The 22,235-nt window shown below is 41.6% G+C and overlaps 2 protein-coding genes across 2 annotated transcripts in view; one reads left to right on the forward strand and one right to left on the reverse strand.

Annotated features, from left to right (window-relative positions):
- Positions 1-2,806: 2,806 nt before the first annotated feature.
- Positions 2,807-10,920, forward strand: NOPCHAP1 (NOP protein chaperone 1). Its single transcript, XM_069581069.1, has 4 exons — positions 2,807-3,037; positions 5,148-5,234; positions 7,909-8,045; positions 10,144-10,920. Exons 1-4 carry the CDS (start codon positions 2,923-2,925, stop codon positions 10,381-10,383), a joined length of 579 nt encoding a protein of 192 aa, XP_069437170.1. The 5' UTR covers positions 2,807-2,922; the 3' UTR covers positions 10,384-10,920.
- A 4,373-nt stretch (positions 10,921-15,293) lies between these two features.
- Positions 15,294-22,235, reverse strand: part of ALDH1L2 (aldehyde dehydrogenase 1 family member L2) — a 63,325-nt gene continuing 56,383 nt past the window's right edge. Inside the window, exon 23 of the mRNA XM_069581068.1 lies at positions 15,294-19,522. Coding sequence (XP_069437169.1) covers positions 19,467-19,522 — 56 coding nt within the window. The 3' untranslated portion in view covers positions 15,294-19,466. The remainder of the gene's footprint in view (positions 19,523-22,235) is intronic.

Here is a 22,235-nt window from a genome sequence, read left to right on the forward strand (position 1 = left end):
AGTAGTGTTTATACGTTTTTACATATTTCCTCTGATTTTATGGTTATTGTTTCATTACCTTTTATTTCATATATTTATACCTTCAAACCTTCCTTCACCCCTGTATTTTGACTCACATTAAGCTAGTGGTTCGTCGTTTTCTTGACTTTTTCAAAATAGCTTTTTAAGGGCAAAGGTTCATTTCATTATTTCCTTTTAATGCAAGGATTGATTAGCAGTGTGTTTTTACATTTTTAGGTGGAAGAGATTTTTTAAAATGTCATTATTTGCTAGTTATATAGAATTGTGATCACAGAAGGCCACTTATATCATTTATATTTTTGGAATGTATTGAAATTTTGTGGACTATAATGTGGCAGTTTTGTGAATTTTTCATCTGACTTAGATAGAAGGTTTAATCTCTGTTATCAGGATTCAGTGTTTACATTTATTAGATCTGTGTGTGTGTGCTCAATTGAATCTAACTCTTTGCAACCCCATGGACCATAGCCTACAAAGCTCATCTGTATGTGGAATTTTCCAGGCCAGAAAATTGGAGCAGCTTGGCATTTCCTACTTCAGGGTATCTTCCTGACTCAGGGATCAAACCTGCGTCTCCTGCATTGGTAAGGTGGATTCTTTACCTCTACTTTATTTATAATTTTGTTTAGGTCTTCTGTAACCACATAATTTTTTGTCCAATTAGATATAGTCTGTTCTGAAACAGTGTTAAAATTTCCAATTAGTAGAGTTTTTGCTTAATTTTCTTTGCATTCCTTTTTACTTTCTGTTTTATAATACTTGTTGCTGTTTTATTAGGCATGTGGATATTAATGATAGCTTCCTCTTTGCAGATTCTAGTATTTAGCATTATATTTATATTTAGCATTATAAAGTATCTTTTTGTTTCCATTTAGGGGAAAGAGCCTGAATTCTTTTCTATCTTATTAATTTTTATATTTATGAATATTTTTATTTTGTTCTAATAACTGTATTCAATATCATTCAGTCTCCTTTTATTTTGATATTGTCTTCTTACCACGAACAACATTGTAACTTACAAGTAACCTCCTCTTTCTCTTCTCTCCATTACCCCAAACATCTAACTTAAAATATTATCCTTTTATTCCAAGTTTTTAAAAAGTCAGATTTCCTCTTACTATATAGTCTCCGGGAGTTGGTGATGGACAGGGAGGCCTGGCGTGCTGCGATTCATGGGGTCTCAAAGAGTCCGGCACGACTGAGCAACTGAACTAACTAATATAGTCTCTGCTTTCTCCCCCTTTTTTGTCTTATATCCATGCTATCAAAACCTATAAAAATTAAAGACTATTCTTTCAACCTTATTCTCACTGTTTTCCCCCAATTCTACTGTAAAATACTACCAAAACTTAAGTTGCATTTCTCCAATTATTTTCTGAATCATATTTTCTAGGAAATTCCTCAAGGAGAGTTTGGGAGCAATATTTCCTGAGTTCTTGTATGTTCATAATGGTCTATGTCTCTAAAATATTATCATATATCTGATAAGAAAAGATAAATAACTCCTACAATTCAACACCAACAAAGCAACCTAAAACAGGCAGTGGATGTGAATACACATCTCTGCAAAGTAGATACACAAATGGCCAATGAATAGGTGAAAACATGCTCAATATCACTAATTGTTCAGTTCAGTTCAGTCGCTCAGTCATGTCTGACTCTTTGCGACCCCATGAATTGCAGCACGCCAGGCTTCCCTGTCCATCACCAACTCCTGGAGTTTACCCAGACTCAAATCCATCGAGTCAGTGATGCCATTCAGCCATCTCATCCTCGGTCGTCCCCTTCTCCTCCTGCCCCCAATCCCTCCCAGCATCAGAGACTTTTCCAATGAGTCAACTCTTCGCATGAGGTGGCCAAAGTACTGGAGCTTCAGCTTTAGCATCAATCCTTCCAAAGAAATCCCAGGGCTGATCTCCTTCAGAATGGACTGGCTGGATCTCCTTGCAGTCCAAGGGACTCTCAAGAGTCTTCTCCAACACCACAGTTCAAAAGCATCAAGAGAAATGCAAATCTAAACTACAGTGAGTTATCACCTCACACCAACTAGAAAGAAAGAAAGAAAGTGAAGTCGCTTAGTCGTTTCCGACTCTTTGAGACCCCATGGAGTGTAGCCTACTAGCTCCTCTGTCCAAGGGATTTTCCAGGCAAGAACACTGGAATGGGTTGCCACTTCCTTCTCCAGGGGATCTTCCCAACCCAGGGATTGAACCCAGGGCTCTCGCATTGCAGGCAGATGCTTTACCATCTGAGCCACGAGGGAAGAATCCAACTAGGATGGACAGCCACTATTTAAAAAAAAAGAAAGAAAGAAAAAGCAAATAAACATTGACGAGGATGTGGAGAAATTGGAGTCTTTATGGCACCCCACTCCAGTACTCTTGCCTGGAGTATATGGGGTTTTTTTTTAATTTAAGATTTCTCTTTGATGTGGATCATTTATAAAGTATTTATTGAAATTATTTTTAATATTGCTTCTGTTTTATATTTTTGTTTTTGTGGCTGGGAGACATGTGGGATCTTAGCTCCCAGACCGGGAATCCAACCTATACCCCCTGAACTGAAAGTCCAAGTCTTAACCACTGGACAGTCAAAGTGTGTTCTACGTCACAGAGGTTTGAAGGGGAGGGCAGCCCCCATGGTGCGCTCTTCACTTTTAAATCCAGCCTTGCTAACTCTTTGATCCAATCACAGATCTCTAGAGTCTCCACCTACCCTTTCTCCGGATAGGAATGGCCTCCTCACTCCGCTAGGTGCCGCCCTCGCCGCGGGCCTCCCTCGCCCTGCCCCTCGCCCCGCTCCTACGAGTTTCCTCCAATCGCAGTCCTGGCCCCGCCTCCTACCCCAGCCTTTTTCCTGCATCCGGGCTTGAAGAGGCCGCTGTGAAGGCCAGCGAGCAGCATGGAGGTCCGCGGCGAATCCCAGTCCTGCCCAAGCTGTTCGTCGTCCTCCCGGGATGGCTCCGGGGTCTCGGTCTCCAAGGAGTTGCTGATGGCAGGGAGCGGCGGCCGCGGAGGTGACGGACGGGTGGGCGGCAGCGGCGTGGGGCGCGCACGTGCAGCTGGGGGCGGCGCTGCTGGAGCCGCGGGTCAGGGGCTACCTGCGTAGCCCCTGCACCGCCGAGGGACCCGGACATGCCCCCGGCTGCGGGGTTGGGGGACTGGCCGGCCTAGGTGTGGGCATCCGGCCTCGAGCCCGAGGGTGGTTTGTGTTTTCATGTTTTAGGCACAGTGCTGAGTGCCCAGTGCTGAGCGCCGCAGCACGACCTCCCCTCGCCCCCCTCCCCCTCCCAAGGGGACGACCTTAGAGTCAGGTCTGGGTTCCAGCAGTTGGCTTAAGGGGAGCAGGTGACTATTATGGATTGAGCACCCTCTCTCTGCAGATGTTCACAGAGCCTCCCATAGTGCGCTCCCTTAGTGAGCTGCTCTGGTAGAGGGAGACGCGTCCAGGAAACCCTCGTAGGTTTTTAGACATCATAATAGCTAAAAAAACCAAACAAACTAGGGTTCGAATCCCAACCCCACGAGTAATTAGCTGTCGAACTCTTTTTGGAGGGGGCCGGTGTTGGATAATAAAGTTCATTCGAGTGGGAGACGCTGTTAGAACAGATGGCTGGCTCAAGGAAGAGCCAACCAGCTGTGGAACCTTTTTGTGGCCAATGTCCGACGCTTTGCGACCCCATGGACTGCAGCACTCCAGGCTTCCCTGTCCTTCGCTATCTCCCAGAGTTTCCTGAAACTCATGTCCGTTGAGTGGATGATGCTATCCAACCATCTCATCCTCTGTCGCCCTCTTCTCCTCCTGCCCTCAGTTTTTCCCAGCATCAGAGTCGGGCTCTTCACATCAGGTGGCCAAAATATTGGAGCTTCAACTTCAACGTCAGTCCTTCCAATGAATATTTCAGTGTTGAGTTCCTTTAGGATTGACTGGTTTGATCTCCTTGCAGTCCAAGGGACTCTCAAGAATCTTCAGCACCATAGTAGGAGAGTTGTTTACATCCCCAGTGCTTCAGTTTTTACATTTGGAAAATGGAAGTAGTATTACCTATAATGTTTGTTTGTTTGTTTGTTTTCTGAGAAGAGGAATGAGTGTAATGTTGTGGGCATATCCTCATTAAATGTTAACTTGAAAAAAGATTCTGTGAGAATGGAGAGCATTCGAAGACAGTATAATAATAGCTGAAGCTTCTTAGTGCCTACTCTGCCCCAGGAATTAATTCGCTAAATTTAATCCTCACAACCTCCCTGTGTGGAGTTGGTTCTGTTAGGGCAGTTGTATAGAAGAGGAACCTGAGACCTGGTGTATCACACAGATAAGTAACTTGTTGGAGATCATGTGGGTGGAAAGTGGCAAAACTGGGATTTGAATCCAATCAGTGTGGCCCCAGAGTCCATGCTCTTTTCACTAATCCAGTTATTAGGTATAAGCTATTGATAGTACGCTAGGAGTGTTGAGCTGCTGCTTTGAGGGTGAACAGGATTTTTATACCAGAGTGAAGAGATTTTCCAGGTGTGGGAACCAGGGTGCATAAAGCCTTGGGTTTTGAAAGTTAAGTCCTGTTCTCTGTGCTCTGATGGGCTGGAGAGTTGGGTTGATTTGAGGAGCTGTGAAAAGGCTAAAGGGGTTCTCTTTAAAGGGCTGTTTTGTCTACATCAGACATCTTGACTGAAAGGGAACTTACCAGGCAGAGATGTTTTATAAATGAAGAAATTAATACTCAAAAAGTGTAGGTGATTTGCCCAGTATAATGCAACTGGTAAACCATTTCTGGCTTTACTTAACCCTTATGTACTCTGTACTGCTTCCTGCATTCTGTCATTGCCGACCTACATTTGTTGCTGGTAGATTTCTGGCCCAGAAAGGTGCAGTTTAGTGGGCATTTATTACCTGACATTGGTGAGGCAGAGATGTAAGAGACAGGTTTAAAGGGGGGAGATCTGCAGAAAGAACTAAAATGTTGTAATGAAACTTGGAGTGCTCTTTTTTTTTTTTTTTTTTTTTTAATGTGTTAGAAAGTGAGGAAGGAACAGTCAAGGCTTGAGGATGGAGGGTGGTCTCAGAAAGTCTGCTCTTGGGCTCCTGTTTCTTTGTGCCTTAATAAAGGAAGTGTGTGTGTGTGTTTTCAGGTATATGGGACAGGTTGCTCATCGACTCCAAGCCTAATTCCAGGAAGAATTCTACTCTTCAAACAGTTCGGATAGAGAGGAGTCCCTGTAAGTACCCTTCCCTCTCTTCTCTTTCTCTCTCTCAAGAACCCTCTCTGATGTGAAATTCTGCCTAATTAATCACTTATTTGTTGGGACAGTGTCTGCTTTTGTTGTCAGAGTCCATTCTAGCAAGTCTTACTTGGAAATTACATCATGAATTCAGTGCACAGGGATAAAATTTCTTGCATTATTCCCCTGCTGTAAGAGGGCGGGGCTTAAACCATGCAGGAGACTGGTTTGATTCCTTGGTTGGGAATCTCATGGACAGAAGAGCCTGGCAGGCTACAGTCCTTGGGGTCACACTTAAGAGGGTAACCTTGCCCAGAAAAACTTGCGGGATGAATTTTTGGAATTCAAAATCAATTATTGTTAAACTCCATGGGAAATTTTTCCAGAGGTTACTGACTCCCAAATTTCACACACAGATGTGGGAAAACACCACCAGATTTGATTAAATTGGACACAGTAAGTTAAATGGTAAATGTTACTCATAACAGGGCCAGTTCTTTTTATTAATTACTCTGCGCTGTTGCTGTACCGCATACTCTAAATATAGGTGAGTCAGACTTTGTTCAGATAGCATCATGTAATACTTAGCATCTGTGTAATTCCCTCTTAATGTTTAAAAAAAAGACAAGAATTAGTAAAAGTGGTGTAAATGATACATGAGGTTATCATGTCTGTAAACTACAAAATCGTGAGTAGTCGAGGGGAAGTTAACCATAATATGCACTAAATGTACAACAGCTGAAATGATTGCATGGTGGCTCCCTATTCAAATATAAGTTTTTGTGTGGACATAGGTTTATATTTTTGGAGGGTACATATCTCTCAGTGGAATTTTAAGAATTTTTATTTTTTAGTATTTTTGCCATGCCACCCATCATGTGGGATCTTAGTTCCCCAACCAGGGGTGGAACTGTCACCCCCCTGCATTGAAAGCATGGTGTCTCAACCACTGGACCCCAAGGGAAGTCCCCAGAGTGTATTTTTCAATAGAGAAAAGATTGCCAAATTCTTTTCCAAGTTGGGTATACCACCTGGAATTCACAATTCAAGGCCGTTTCTTGATCCTCACCTCCATTTTCTTCCTCCATGCTCTGAACATTTCAGTCCACTGTTGCATGGCTGTCAGTGACTTAAGTTCTGAGAGCTCATGACGTGCATGGTTATATGCTGGGCCTCTCTTGAGAGCTAACTCAATAAATGACATATCCCTGTTTTTTGTCTCCCCTGTGCTTAGCACAGTACCTGATAGTTACTACCCTTGTTTTACAGATGAATAAACTGAGGTTTTGATTGGTTAAATTAAATGTATTAGATTCCTCTGGTTGCACATGAATGAAACCCAGCTCCAATTGCCTTTAGCCAAGTGATGTTGGCTCATTTTGGGGGGAAAAGTACCCCCAGTGATTTCAGGTACCTCTGCATCCAGGTGCTCAGCGTCATCTGGGATCTGCCACTCTATATCTCTTAGTTCTACTTTCCTAGGTGTTGACTTTATCTAGAACCAGCTCTTCCCTGATGATGGGTGGTAGGTGGGCTGGTTTATCAGCAGCTCTGGGTTTACATTCAGCAGCTCACCTTGTCATTGACTCTGAAAGAATGGACATCTTTCTCAACAGTCCACAACAGAGTCCCAGGGTGATCCCTAATTGGCTTGCCAGATCACAGTGTCATGAGACCAAATCACAGTGGCCAAGGTTGTGGAATACATAGGCATGAACTGGGTAGGGACAAGAGTGACTAAGAGTGACAGAGTTTCAGAAAAGTCATCATTATCAGAAGAAAGGGAAACAGATGTGGGGCTTCACCAACATCCATTGCTTCATTAACCCGGAGAAGGCAGTGGCACCCCACTCCAGTACTCTTGCCTGGAAAATCCCACGGACAGAGCCTGGTAGGCTGTAGTCCGTGGGTCGATAAGAGTCGGACACGACTGAGCGACTTCACTTTCACTTTTCACTTTCATGCATTGGAGAAGGAAATGGCAACCCAGTTTAGTGTTCTTGCCTGGAGAATCCCAGGGACGGGGGAGCCTTGGTGGGCTGCCGTCTATGGGGTTGCACAGAGTCGGACACGACTGAAGCGGCTTAGCAGCAGCAGCAGCAGCTTCATTAACCTGCCCCAGGTAACTCAGATAGTAAGACGTGGAACCGGAGTTCTCTGAAGAGCCTCATCAGTCTGACCCCAAAGCCTTGGAGTCTCATGCATTAAACTGTTAAGTCCTACTGCCTACTTATTCAGTTACTGTCTGTTGAATGCCATTCTTCTAGGAATTTTCAGTTCTGAGCATATATGAAAACCAGAAAACATTGAGAAATAATTGATGAATTGTACAGTCATACTGTTCTACGGACAGAGGAATTCCCCAGACAAGAATACTGTCGTGGGTAACCATTCCCTTCTCCAGGAGATCTTCCTGACCCAGGGATTGAACCTGAGTCTCCTGCATTGCAGGCAGATTCTTTACTGTCTGAGCCACCAGGGAAGCCCACTGTTTTAAGAATTCAGAAGAGAATGGAAATTCTCTTTTAAAATAGAAGGAATTTGAATGCTTTTTATTGAACTGTTGTTATTATTCCTGTCAAATTGAGAAGTGTTTTTTAGAAATTCTGGATTTTAAAAGTTTGGCCAAAGACTAACATAAATATTGATAAATGATATTTTTGCTCCTTAGTATTGGACCAAGTACGGACCTTTCTCCCACAGATGGCTCAGGCAAATGAAAATCTAAGAAAAGAAATGGCAGCTGCACCACCTGGTCATTTCAATATTGAAAATACTGATGAGACTCTTGGACAAGTTATTCAAATGGTAATTATGCCTTGTTTTCATTTCATAGTATAAAATAAACAATATGTTTCGTCACCTGAAAAAGAAGGAGAACTTTTAAATTTTGATTCCAAGTGTTATTTTCCTTTTTGCAAAGTCAGCTCATGTTTCCAGTACTGCACAGGTAACTCAGTCATTTGATGATTAAATGACCAAGTTATTTAATCCTAATAACCTCATAAGTCAGCAAGCTTCCCTGGGTGAAGTCTAGGAATTTAGTTATTCAGACTCATAGAAAGGCTTTTTCAACTCCAATAACACATGTGTTATCTAGAAGCATTTATATACTAAGTGCCCTGAGTTTTTTTAAAATTTCCCATTCAAGGCCAGAAAGAAGTAATCAGAGTCTTGATTCATTGAGAATGTAAAAATAAACAGTGTGTATAACAGAAAAACTGATTATATAACTCAGATGTGAAAATTGTCTCTCACTTTGGGCTCCTCTTATTTCTGCACTGAAATCCCCTTTGTAACACTCATGTCCGGACAGAGCTGACACCGTTTTTAATAATCATATACCTGATCCATCAGCAGTTATGGCAGCTCTGCATCTAGAGTACATCCCAAATCAAGCCACTCCTGCTCGGCACCACGACCGTCACTCTAGGTGATGACAGTCTCTCCTCTGGATTATCCCAGGAAGTTCCCAGCCAGACTTTCTGCTTCCACTTTTTTTCCCCCAGAGCTTGTTCTTGACACATTGCATGTGGCCCCCAGTTTGGGAACCAGGGGGCTTCCTGTCTCATTTCTAATTCAGAGTCCTTCATGGGCCAGTGTGATCCTGCCTCCAGCTCTCCACTGACCTCTCCCACCAAGGACCCTCACTGGTTGGACTCCAGCCTCCGTCTCCTTGCTCTGGGCCTCTTCCCTCTTTGTAAAATCCCATCCAAAAATTCCATCTTTCATCACTCGTCACCTCAATGGTTTTCTGTCTTCTTTTTTCTTTTTAAACTTTTCACTCCCCTCCACTGTGCTTTCTGAGTAACTGTTTATTGCCTTTTTAAAAAGATACATTTATTTATTCGGCTCCACCAGCCCTTAGGCTTTCAGTTGTAGCACATGAGATTTAGTTCCCCAACCAGGGATCAAATTCGGGCCCCCTGCATTGGGAGCGTGGACCCACTGGACCACCAGAAAACTTGTTTCTTAACTAGAACAGAGGTCAGCAGCCGTTATATGTAGGGGGCCAGGCAGTAAATAACGTTAGGCTTTGTGGACCACGCTGTCTCTGTTATGACTGTTTATTTCTGCCATTTCCATGTGAAGACAGCTGTGTGTGTATGTGTGTGTGCTCGCTAAGTCGCTTCAGTTGTGTCCAACTCTTTGCGACCCTATGGACTATAGCCTGCCAGGCTCCTCTGTCCATGGGATTCTCCAGGCAAGAATACTAAAGTGGGTTGCCATGCCCTCCTCCATTGGATCTTCCCGACTGAGGGACTGAACCCACATCTCTTATGTCACCTGCATTGGCAGGCAGGTTCTTTACCACCAGCGCCACCTGTGAAGCCCCAAAGACGGCTGTAGATGATACATAATGAGTAGGCATGTTTTATAAACTTTTTATGGAATCCAAAATTTGAATTTCATACAATTTTTGCATTTCATGAAATACTGTTCTTTTGTTTTGCTTTTTTCCTACCACTCAAAATGTAAAAGCATTCTTAGTTCATAAGCTGCATGAAAACAGGCAGGGGGCTGGGTTTGCCCTGCAGGCCATGGTTTGCCAACTCCTGCTCAAAAACATAAGTTCCACCAAGGCAAGGATTTTGTTGTTGTTGAGATTCTAATGTGGTGCCCGGTTAATGTTGGTATTTGTTAATATTTGTTGAGTGAGTTTTGTTAAATAGAGTCAGCTGTATAGAATTCAGTTGTGAGGAACTTTTTAGACTTATAATAAAAGTAAATCCTTAGGCCGGACTCTGGCAACTGAAAGAATAATAGTATTGTATTAAAAACATTTCCTGTCTTCTGTGCTTCAGTATTTGTGCTAAGTGTTGGTCATTCCCAAAGTTGTTTTTATAACTTTTTAGGGAACTGCCCCAAAATAAATCTCCCACATGGTGTGTTTTTTTTCCTTTAGGACGTGGCCTTGTTTGAGATGAATCAGTCTCATTCGAAAGAAGAGGACAGTTCGGAAGAGAATTCACAAGACAGTTCAGAGGAAAGTTCAGAGTCTGAGGATGAAGATGACAGCACCTCTTCCGAAGCTGAAGTCACCATAGATAATATTAAGCTTCCTCATTCAGAAGACGGAAAAGGCAAGATAGAGGTTCTGGACAGTCCTGCTAGTGAAAACAAAGAAAAACAGGGAAGTAAGTGATCTGAGGAACAGGTGATAGATGCCTGCTAATTCTGTGGAATAGAGTGGGAGTCACTAGTTGTTTCGCATTTCAGATACCTATGGTGCTTTTTTGCAATATTGAATATACTTTGTTTCTTGAAGAAACAGAAGCTGGCTTTTAAAGAGCTGGAAGAGATAGCATTTGGGGATCCTCTAAGAGCACTGTATTTGATTTCATGCTAAAGAGATTGTGTTAGAAAGCTTAATTTTATGTATGGTAATGAGTGAGTTTGTTGGCATCCTTCTTCATAGCATAGACTTCAGAAATCTCAAACTTATTTTAAGATAAAAATATATATCACCTGTTTGTTTTTACTTTAAATCGTCCACTTGGATAAAACAACCTAGGTTGGTTTTTATTTTTTAAGTTATAAAGTCAGACTTATTTATTACCATCAAAATGGGGGTCAATGAGGGAGAAATCTTTTAAAGAAGTTTTTTACAAAGAAAATAATTACTTACATTTGGCCACCCTCAGACATATCTACTTTCATTAAAAAAAAAAAAAAGAAAAAATCCTTTCCAGTTTGAGCTGGAAAACTGGTGTTTTGTGGTTGAATCACTGTCGATGACTCTGCAGCCTCTAATTACATACTAATATGTAGAATTTTTATATTTCTCCCTTGCCATGGCTGTCTCATATAATACGACTATACAGTTAAGGAAGTCATCTAAGTTCAGTTCTCTGAATTGTATGTGGAATTTACTCTTTTGGTTTTGTTTTTTCTTTTTCTCATAAAGCAATGTTTTTGTTTGTTTCAACTATTGAAATTATTCCTCACAGTTGCCCAGTGTTGAAATCTGTTCATTGTAGAGAATAGGGACACCCCAAGAAAAATAGGGCACAGTACATAAAAAGATAGTAATTGGTTTTCCCTTTCAAAAGACAAAATGATCCTACTTTGGAGTCTCCTTTCTGCCTTATTCTTGACCTTATTAAACTTGTTTGGGTTCTTATTTGCCATGGAACTGGCTTTGCTCAGGATGTAAACTAGAGAATTTAAAGGAATGTCTCCAAGTGCATTGAGCTGCTGGAACTGTGTTCCCTAATGTTTTAGGGTGGTTTTTTTTTAAACTTTTTTTTTTCTTACTCCTCAACCTTATCCTTGTGACTACTCTGAAGATTATTCTCAAGGTTCTTTCTGGTATTTCCCATTGGAAATTGGAACCTGGTTGTGCCTTAAAAGTGTGCAGAGTAAACAGATCTGGAAACCAGATTTCTCAGCTAGAAAAGATACTATGTTGTACCTTGTGGCACCAAACACAGCTGTGATGAATTATTGGTGTAATCATGTATTTAAATAAATTAAATAATGTCTTCTACCAGCTAATATTTATGCCACATTGTGGGAAGAATTGCATTTGTCTGGTTCACTCCTTAGCATGGTGCGTGGTACACAGTAGGCACTGAATGATGTACCTAAATGAATCAACAGGTATATGGGGATGTACAGGGCGTTTTAAGCCATGGTATCCATGGGGATATGAAGGTGTAAGTTCACCAGAAATGCACACCTAAGTAGAAGTAGACTGGTCAGTGAAAGAGACTAGTCAGTGTAGAATTACATACTAGTATGTAGAATTTTAATATTTCTCCCCTTACATGGCTATCTCATATAATACAACTAAGTATTCTATACAGTTAAAGAAGTCACCTAAATTAAGTTCTCTGGACATTCTTATGACATTGGAGGAAAAACAAAAATCTAATATGTGATAGGGTTGTCCTTTTCAGTTCAATTCAATTCAGTTGCTCAGTCATGTCCAACTCCTTGCGACCCCATGAATTGCAACATGCCCAGCCTCCCTGTCCATCACCAACTCCTGGAGTTCACCCAAACCCATGTCCATCGAGTCAGTGATGCCATCCAGCCATCTCATCCTCGGTCGTCCCCTTCTCCTCCTGCCCCCAATCTCTCCCAGCATCAGAGTCTTTTCCAATGAGTCAACTCTTTGCATGAGGTGGCCAAAGTACTGGAGTTTCAGCCTCAGCATCACTCCTTCCAATGAACACCCAGGACTGATCTCCTTTAGAATGGACTGGTTGGATCTCCTTGCAGTCCAGGGGACTCTCAAGAGTCTTCTCCAACACCACAGTTCAAAAGCATCAATTCTTCAGCGCTCAGCTCTCTTCACAGTCCAACTCTCACATCCATACATGACCACAGGAAAAACAGCAGCCTTGACTAGACGGACCTTTGTTGGCAAAGTAATGTCTCTGCTTTTCAATATGCTATCTAGGTTGGTCATAACTTTTCCTTCTAATAAGTAAGTGTAAGTTGGATCCCTTATTTAATACACAGTGTCAGGGATGGCTGTTTTTAAACAAAGTTAGAATCTAGGCTCATACCATGTACTAAAGCCAAGGAACAAATTGGAGAAAATATTTGCAATAAAAGGCAAAGAATGAGTGTTATTAGTATAAAATGGGCTCTTACAAATTAATTAAAAAAAAAGACTAATAATCTCAGTAGTGAGATGTGAGCAGATAATTCACAGGGAAAAAATGCAGTCCCAAAAGTTCAGTCCCATTTCTCAAAGAAATGCAAATAAAACTAAGGTTGTATTTTTTTCACTTGTTGAAGTGGCAGATGAAACAACAGCTAGTGCTTAACTAGTACTTAACCTTTTTGTGTGCCTGACACTATTCTGAGTGTCTTATGAGTTACCACCACTCTCACACATAGAAAAATTTATCGAGTTACACATTTAACATCTGTGTACTTTATGTATGTTATACCTTAATGAAAAAGCTGTTTTGTTTGTAAGCAGCTTGCTCTACAGTCTCTTGGAAACTGAGTCACTGTCATGCTTTGGTTGGTCTGACCCTGTGCATTTTCTGCCTGATTCTTAGGTGTAAGGTGACAGCTGCCGTTTGAACAGTCTTGTTCCTGCTAAGGCTGCTGAAATGTTCTCTTTAACCTGTGTGTCATCTTTTTATGGCTCTTTGACAGTCATAAACTGGGTAATTAGGTTTAATGGTCTTGGAAGCAAAAATATTCTTAATGAATCTCCTCTATCCTCATAATACTTTGTGCATCAAATGTGGTATTTATAAAAAAAAAAAAAAACTGCCTTGCCAAGTAGCTTGTATTCCTGTGCCTGAGTCTACTGCCGTGGCAGAAAAGACAAGAAGAGATTGAGTCTTCATTTGTATTTTCCTCAGTGCCTGGCATGGTGCCTTTCACTCGGAATGTACAGTAAATATTCATGAAAAAAAATTTTTTTCCTCTTGATCCCAATAAAGTAATACATCTTAAACACCAGTGGTCGGTCACCAGTCCTGAAGAAAGACAGGTTTACTACTATCTTTTGTCCAACTGATGAGTAGACTTTTCCCCAGAGTTTAATGTTGGCATCTTTGTGGGTGACTCCCCACCATATGGGCTTCCCTGGTGGCTCAGACAGTAAAGACTGCAATGCGGGAGACCCGGGTTCAATCCCTGGGTCGGAAAGGTCCCCTGGAGAAAGGAATGGCAACCCACGCCAGTATTCTTGCCTGGAGAATTCCATGGGCAGAGGAACCTGGCAGGCTACTGTCCATGGGGTCACAAAGAGTTGGATACGACTGAGTGAGTAACACTTTCACTTTCTCCACCATTTGTTCATGGAAAATCTTTGCAGTGATTGGTGTGGGGGACGGGTATGTGACAACCTTCACAAAGAGGCACAAGCCAAGTCTTGTTAGTAGACTTTCTGGAAAGAAAAGGATTTCTTATTCCTAAGAAGGAGGCACGTGAAAAAATGGCTCCTTTGGAACCATGGATATCTTGTCGTTGGATATGGCTCTTGCCACTCCGACCTAGTGGGCATACCTGGAGCCACAGTCAGCATGCCAAGGAGAGCACAAAGAAGCAAGAAACATCATTGAATTACTGCATCAAATAACTTGACAAAACTATCACTGGACTTCTAGTTTTGTGACAATTAATTTCTTTTTTATTTAAAAAAAAAAGCCAATTATGAGATACTCTTATACCTACTTCACAGATTTAAAGGAAAAAGTGGCAAGGAGACACTAAGCAAAAATTTTAAAGCCTCCCAATAGGTTAAGTGGTGGAGAGACTTCCCTGGTGGTCCAATGGCTGACTGTTCTTCCAGTGCAGGGCGCCCGGGTTCAATCCGTGGTCCAGGAATTAGATTGCACGTGCTGCAACTAAGACCCTGTGCAACTTATGTGGTGGAGCCACATTCTCAATTCGGTCAGCCACACGCTGCCATTATGGGTCTGCCAGCCACAAAGCCACAAGCACAGGCTCTGAAGCGGGATCGATCCCAGCCCAGCCACTTACCTTAGCTTTTCCATTTGTAAAATGGGAATAATAGTATCTCCCTTATGAGGTTTTAGTATTAATAAGAAATGAATGACTTAATACCTATCATGTGCTTAGAACAGTGTTTGGTGTGAGGTGTTATGCTATAACAAAAATACAGTGGTGGCAAAAATGTGGAGAAGCTGTTGGTAAGATTGCTATATCCTTTTAATCAGATTATACCTCTAGGAATTTATTCTAATTAAGCAAATACAGTTTTGTTCACAAATTTCTGTATAAGATTGATTGTAGGGAACTCCCTGGTGGTCCAGTGGGTTAAGAATCTGCCTTGCAGTGCAGGGGACTGGGGTTCAATCCCTGGTCAGGGAACTAAGATTCCACATGCCTCGGAGCAACTAAACCCATGTGCTGCCCCTACTGAGCCCACATACTGCAACTAGAAAGTCCATGTGCTGAAACAAAATATCCTGCATACTGGGATCAACTAAGACCCAGTGCAGCCAATTAAGTATTTTTTGGAAAAAAAAAAAAATTGATTGCAGTGTTTAAAACAGTCAAAAAGCAAATATAAATGTCCAACAATAAGAGAACAAGTTGAATTAAAGCCAGTGAACATATATAGAGGTATGTTTATTGACATAGAAAGATGGTTACATATTTTTAATTGAAAAAAGCAGATAAAGTTATGTACAGTATATACTAGTTCTAAAAAAAGTATACTCATAGAAAAAAATCTGGAACAATCTCAGATATCATCTGGTTATTTGTGGAGAGTGGTTGAATCTTACCTTCTCATTTTAATATTTTTACAAAATAAGGTGTGACTTAATCATTAAAAATCCACTTAGGTATTATTTGCATAATAGTAATAATCATAATAATTCATCCTTTCAATCATGTTCGTTTCTGATAACTTACTTCTAGACCAGGTTCCCTTGAGAGCTTCTGTTTTCTTAAAAAGGCAGGTATAGGGAAACCAATTTGTTTCCTCACCCTGTCTCTTGACGTTTCCACAAAAACTCTCACAGTTCATGTTCCACTCAGTTTAGCTTTGAATTTGACAAATATTTAACACATGCCTACTATTCATTATCCAGGGTCTGATTTGGTTATGGGCAACAACGGGATCTTAGCTTGGTTAAAAGACTTTCAGCTTCATTGCTTAAGTACCTGCTCTGCCACCGAATAGCTGTTTAATCTGGGCAGGTTACTTAATCTCCATCATTTGAAAACAAATATTTATTGAACTCCTCCTATGTGTTAGACACTGGAGATACAGCATTGAACAAAAGCCCCTGTTCACAAAGCTTAAGTTCTAATGGGAAGAGATCGATGATTAATAACCAGGTGGTGATAAGTGCTGCAAAAACAATGCAGGAGAAGGCAAATAACAAAATGAGAGGACAAATGAGGTGTGGATGTGGGAATCTTATGTGCAGTTTTAGGAGGAGTGATCAGTGAATGGACCTCCACTGAGATGATGTTCGAGCAGAGACCTGGAGAAGATGAGGCAGCCTGTTGGGAGGTCACGTGTGGGGCAAGTTTCAAAAAGAGGCAGTGGTATACTGGCTCTAGCTCACAGTTGTTCTAATCACACTCATCTCTTCCCAATTCTGTGTTCAGTGAAGTTTGTAGCTTGAAAGCAGCCAGTATGAGAGCATTTATACACAGAAATCAGAAAATGCTACAAGTCAGAATTTTGTTTTTGTTTTTTTCCCCAGAGAGCCCACTTGTTAAATATTTACCAGCACACTGTTGGGAACAAGGAGCAGTAAGTGCAAAGGCTCTGCACTTAGGAGTTAGGAGTGTGCTTGATCAGTTTGAGGAACATCAAGGCAGCCAGGGTGGCTAAACAGAATGAGAGGGTAGATGATAGGAGATGAGGTCAGAGGTAGCCAGGAATAAAGTTGATAGGACTTTGCAGGCATGGTAAGTGGTAGACTTTATTGTAAGCGAAATGGGGGCTATAAGGAGGTTTTGTGCAGAGGAGTGACACATTCTGACTTAGGGTTTGAACCACACAGGGAGGGATCAGGAAGGCCAGTCAGGAAACGCAATAACCTCTTGGTGGGGGTGGAGCCAGTAAAAAGAGCACCTCGATTTATTCATCTTTTCAGATATGAAGTTTGAGCTGGCTTAGCATAGTGACTAGCATACAGCAGCCCCTACATAAGTGATAGCTGTTACTATTGACAGATGCTAATCCTGGGAGTGGGGAAGGGATTCTCATATCTAATTAGGAAGACCAATCATTCCAGCACCACGTGGTAAGAACTGTGTTCCAGACAAAGTATAGAGGAGAGACTTAAAACCAAGCTGGGCACTGGAAAGTCCAGGAAGGGTGTTTGAACAAAAGGGCAGCACTAGGAAATGGAAGGAAAATAGAACGTTTAAAAGTGTCCACACCTTCTGAACTCCCCAGTTAGGGGAACAAATCACAGCTTTATCCTTTAGCAAAATAATCAGTGATGTGAAGAAATGGTGATAAATTACTCAGTATGTTAATTAAATTACCTAGTAGGCTATGTATCATTATATTCTCATTCAAATTCACTTGTCATTTTATAAATTCCATGTAGCCTTTGATTCTGGTCAGCAATCGGATATAAAAACTCAAGCCACTAAGAACTTCAAAACTCACTATGGAAAAATGAGTTCTTAATCTGGAGCTCAAGCATGGGTTTTAGGAGGTCTGTGAGTTTCTTGAAGATATTTGCAGAATTAGGTGTGAAGGTGTGAGTTTTGGACAGGGGCATCCATAGCTTTTATCAGATTTTCAAAAGAGGTTTATGACCCACCCCCCCCAAAGATTAAAAGCACTGCAATTGAGATTAATATTAGAAGGTAAAAGTCAGCCTAAAAGAAATGGGCATGTTTTTGTTTGCCATTTCATCTATCAGTAAAATATTCAGCAAAGTGATATTTTAAATCACATGAAATCAGTAAAAACACTGCATTTAAAACGTGGTTCCTTTATAATAAGAACTTTGTCATTTTATTCAAATATGAACTGTCAGTTTGGACCCTGTTGGGTCCAAATTTAGAATTTTACCTGTGCCAACTTGCTTACAGGCAAAATTTGCTCTATTTATCATGCCAGGATCATACCTAATATTCTTCCTTTTGAAAGTTTTCTGCCCCTGACTTTTGTTATTGTTGTTTATTGATTAACAATTCCCTACACTCTTCTTGGTTAAATTGCTGAGTTCCAAGGTAGTAAGTAATCCCTAAGGGCTTCTTCAAAGCCAGAGAGATAGGAATGTTTACTGAAATTTTACTTTAAAAAGAGAATTAATGGAAATTAATTGCTCTGACAAACTTCTAGAGACTCTTCAAGTTAGGCTGTCACCTTCTGCTAGTCATACCTGGACTATTTACCCACCTATTTTTGTCTGACAACAGGCAATTATGAAGTGCTTCATGAGTTGTAATAATTCCTCTTTCTTGAGCACACAGAATGATCTAGACACCTGTTGAGTGCATTATGTATATAATCCCATTGAATCCTTACAATACCTAATGAGATAGGAACTTTATCCCTATTTTATAGATTGCACCTCTCGGCTTTATACTGATATATTAGGTAACCAGTCTGCCCTTTATTGAGTATTTACCATGAACAAAGCCCAGTGCAAGGTGCTTTACTAAAATTATTGCATTGAATCCACCTCATCATAAGGTTCCTGAGGGAGGCATTACTGTCCTCATTTTACATACAAGGAAACTAAGGCTTGGAGAAATTGCATCGGTTTTCCCAAGTCACATAGATAGTAAGATAGTATGTTATGAACCAAGATCAGCCTCCAAAAGCTACTTTCTTTATATCATACTGTAAAAAAATTCACTTTAAAAGCTGTTGACAAGAATTTCAGCTATCTGGGGTCAAAGATCATGTCATTAAACTTTGTGTACTCCTCAGGACATAATATAGCACCTCGGACTTAGTAGGTACTCAAGAACTATTTATGAGCTGGTCACATCACAGTGGGTTGAAAAATAGAACATCAAAGGCATAAAGATGTATCTTATTTCCAAAAGAAAATAAAAAAACTTCCTTCACTTTCCTTGGGGGATATACTGTTTCTTGAGAGCAAAATAATAGGGGAAGAAAGAATGGGGCAAATGGAGAAAGTGGTATTGACATGTATACGCTACAGTGTGTGAAATAGATAGCTGGTGAGAAGTTGGTATACAGCACAGAAGCCCAGCTTGGTGCCCTCTGATGACCTAGATGGGTGGGATGAGGGAAAGGAAGGGAGGCTCAACAGGGAGGTGATAGACGTATAATTATGGCTGATTTGCCTTGTTCTGTGGCAGAAACCAACTATATTGTACAGCACTTATCCTCCAATTAAAAAATATATTTCAAAGATTACAGAAAATCTTTTTAATAACCCCCACATGCCTGGTTCATAGGTTAAAACCTTACCTGTTATACAAGGGTTCCCAACTTTCTGTACTATAACTGCCTCATTGATGTTTTCAAAACGAACAACCTGGATTAGGATTAGTCTTGGTGGGGGGGAAAAAAACAGCTCAATATTTTAGAAATACATGTGGTATATAACATAGTCAAAACCCAACATCATTTTAAGGTATAAAAGGGGTATTAGAAAATACTCAGGCACAGGTGTAGATGCTTAGACACGTGGCCCCACCCTCTTCATGGTCCGTGTGCGTGTTTTTCGGAGGGCGGCTGACACCTCTGTCCTCGGCGCAGCCGGGCTTCTTCAGCAGGAGAGCTGACAAGTGGCGGGCCTACGAGGAGTTCCCGAGGATGGCACTGCTCTAGTATTCCAGCGTCACAGACTTGGTTTTGAGGTACTCGTTTAGAGCTTCCTCGCCTAGGAAAGAGAAAAGCAGTTGATGGACCATGTGCACAGGTGGACATGATGGCGCCAGGTGTAGGTGTATCAGTCACTGAGCAAGAGAGTGGGGCTGAGATAGTGCTTCTCAAACGTTCAATTTCATGTGAATCACCTGATCTTATGACACTGTAGAGTCTGATTGGATTAAGTCCACCAGAGGCCCCAAGGTTATAAGGGAAAGTTGCTCAGTCCTGTCTGACTCTACAACCCCATGGACCATAGCCCACCAGGCTCCTCTGTCCCTGGGGATTCTCCAGGCAAGAATACTGGAGTGGGTTGCCATGCCATCCTCCAGGGGATCTTCTCAGCCCAGGAATAAAACCTGCATCTCCTGCATTGCAGGCAGATTCATTACCATCTGAGCCACCAGGGAATCCCTATATGCTTCTAAAGAAAGTGAAAGTGAAGTCGCTCAGTCGTGTCCGACTCTTTGCGACCCCATGGACTGTAGCCTACCAGGCTTCTCTGTCCGAGGGATTCTCTAGGCAAGAGGACTGAAGTGGGTTACCATTTCCTTCTCCAGGGGATCTTCCCGACCCAGGGATCGAACCCAGGTCTCCCGCATTGGAGGCAGACGCTTTAACCTCTGAGCCACCAGGGAAGCCAAATATGCTTCTAACCATTCCCCAAATGCTGATGCTCATGGTCTACACTTTGAGGATAAGGGCTTAGACCAGCTACCAGGCCTTCTAAGGACCACACTGTTGGCTTATCAACCTCTACCCAGAACCCTTCTCCTTTATGTCCTGGCTTGATGACAAATCTACATGACAAATCTACAAATCTACAAATCTCTCTTCCTCGCCATTTAAGCTGAACAAAAGTGATCAGGATACTGTCCTTCCAATTACATTAAATGTAATTATATTAAATGCAGTTAAATGCAGTAAATCCAATTACAATAAATGCAGAACAGAGTGAAGTTTGAGATCATTTTGTTTCATTTTGTTAGAGAAAAGAGAAATGTATTTTTCCTGACTTACGTAGTATGTTAAAGACAGACAGGCATGCATGCATGCATGTAGTTACTATAGTCGTGTCTGACTCCCAGCAACCCTATGGACTGAAGCCCTCCAGGCTCCTCTGTCCATGGGATTCTCCAGGCAAGAATACTGGAGTGAGTTGCCATGTCCTCCTCCAGGGGATCTTCCTGACCCAGGGATTGAGCCTGGGCCACTTGTGTCACCTGCATTGTAGGCGGTTTCTTTACCCACTGAGCCACCTGGGAAATCCACAGAAGGCATATCCAGGCAAAAAATAGGTCTGCCATTTTGTTTCTGTTCTGTTCCTGTTTTGAGCTTCCACAGTCATTGATTTCTACAACTGTTAAGGGGCATGAATACCATGAGTGAAACTAGTGAAGTATATGATTCTGGAGTTAAGCTTAAACTCAGGGTTCTTACTGTTAAATTAGAATCACGTTAGGGAGCTTTTAAAATTCCTGATCCCAAGTCACACCTCAGACCAGTTAAATCAGCATCTTTGCATTTTTTTTTTTAAATCTCCCAGGTGATTCTACTCCAGTGTGCAGCTGGGAACCATTGAGCTGAGGGAGTTTCAAATTCAGAGAGGAAGAAACTGTTAAGACAAAGTCTACTGTGTTACAATAAAACAGACAAATCGATCATTGTCTATCAAAAGACAAATGGAACACTATTGCTTCCTGATAATAATTTCCCTAAGAAAATCTACCCCTGTAGTTTAGATCCAGGGATGAAAGCCAGATTGAAGACATGAAAAAAAAAAAAAGAATTAATCTTCAACTCAATGGAATTTAAAATAGGAGTCACTCTTATTTTTGCAAATAAATTGTCAAATGTCATCAGGAAAGAGAAGATACCCCAAATTAACCAAGCAGACTGTAATTTTGGTGAATCACAAACATTTCAACTTTTGAAACAACATGCCAGACTGAAGGGTGAGGACATGGGCTACACAGCTGGAAGACCTCGCTTTGCAGTCTTTTTGCCCATGGGTGGCTGGCTGACTTCGGGCAAGTTACCCAGTCTCTCTGAGTGCCATTGTCCTCATCTGTGTAAAATAAAGATAACAGTAGCACCTGGGCTCCCATGGCTGGGGCTTCCCTGGTGGCTCAGTGGTAAAGAATCCACCTGCCAATGCAGGAGATTTGTTCGATCCCTTGATCAGAAATATCCTTTGAAGAAGAAAATGGCAACCCACTCCAGTATCCTTGCCTGGGAAATCCCATGGGCAAAGGAACCTGGCATGCTATAGTCCATGGGGTCGCAAGGAGTTGGACACAGTTTAGCCACTGGATAGCAATGCTCCCATGGCTATTGTGAGGGCTGCTCATATGCTCTTATAGGCCTGGTATGCATTTAGTTTTCAAAATAAGCTATTACTGGAAATGTGATAATGTTGCTGCCCACTGTAAATTATGTTTGGGGGAGCTTTCTGCAAACTCTACATCTGAGCTCCCAGAGGCCCAGAAAACTCTGCCAGTTTCAGTGTTGACTCTGAAAGACTGCCAAGTGGTTCAGAGACAGAATACATTCTTGGAGCTAGCTGGTTATTGCCTTCTACCCATTTTCCTTTCTTGGTTCCACTTGGTCCCATGACATCTAAACCAAGTTCATGCTGAATGTCCAGTTAAAAGAACCAACCGAACATGTTTTAGCTAAATTGTCAGTGTTTTCTTTTCGATAGGAATCTTCTTTTTTAAAATGAA

The sequence above is a fragment of the Ovis canadensis genome, chromosome 3, assembly GCF_042477335.2.
Source record: "Ovis canadensis isolate MfBH-ARS-UI-01 breed Bighorn chromosome 3, ARS-UI_OviCan_v2, whole genome shotgun sequence".
Lineage (NCBI taxonomy): Eukaryota > Metazoa > Chordata > Mammalia > Artiodactyla > Bovidae > Ovis > Ovis canadensis.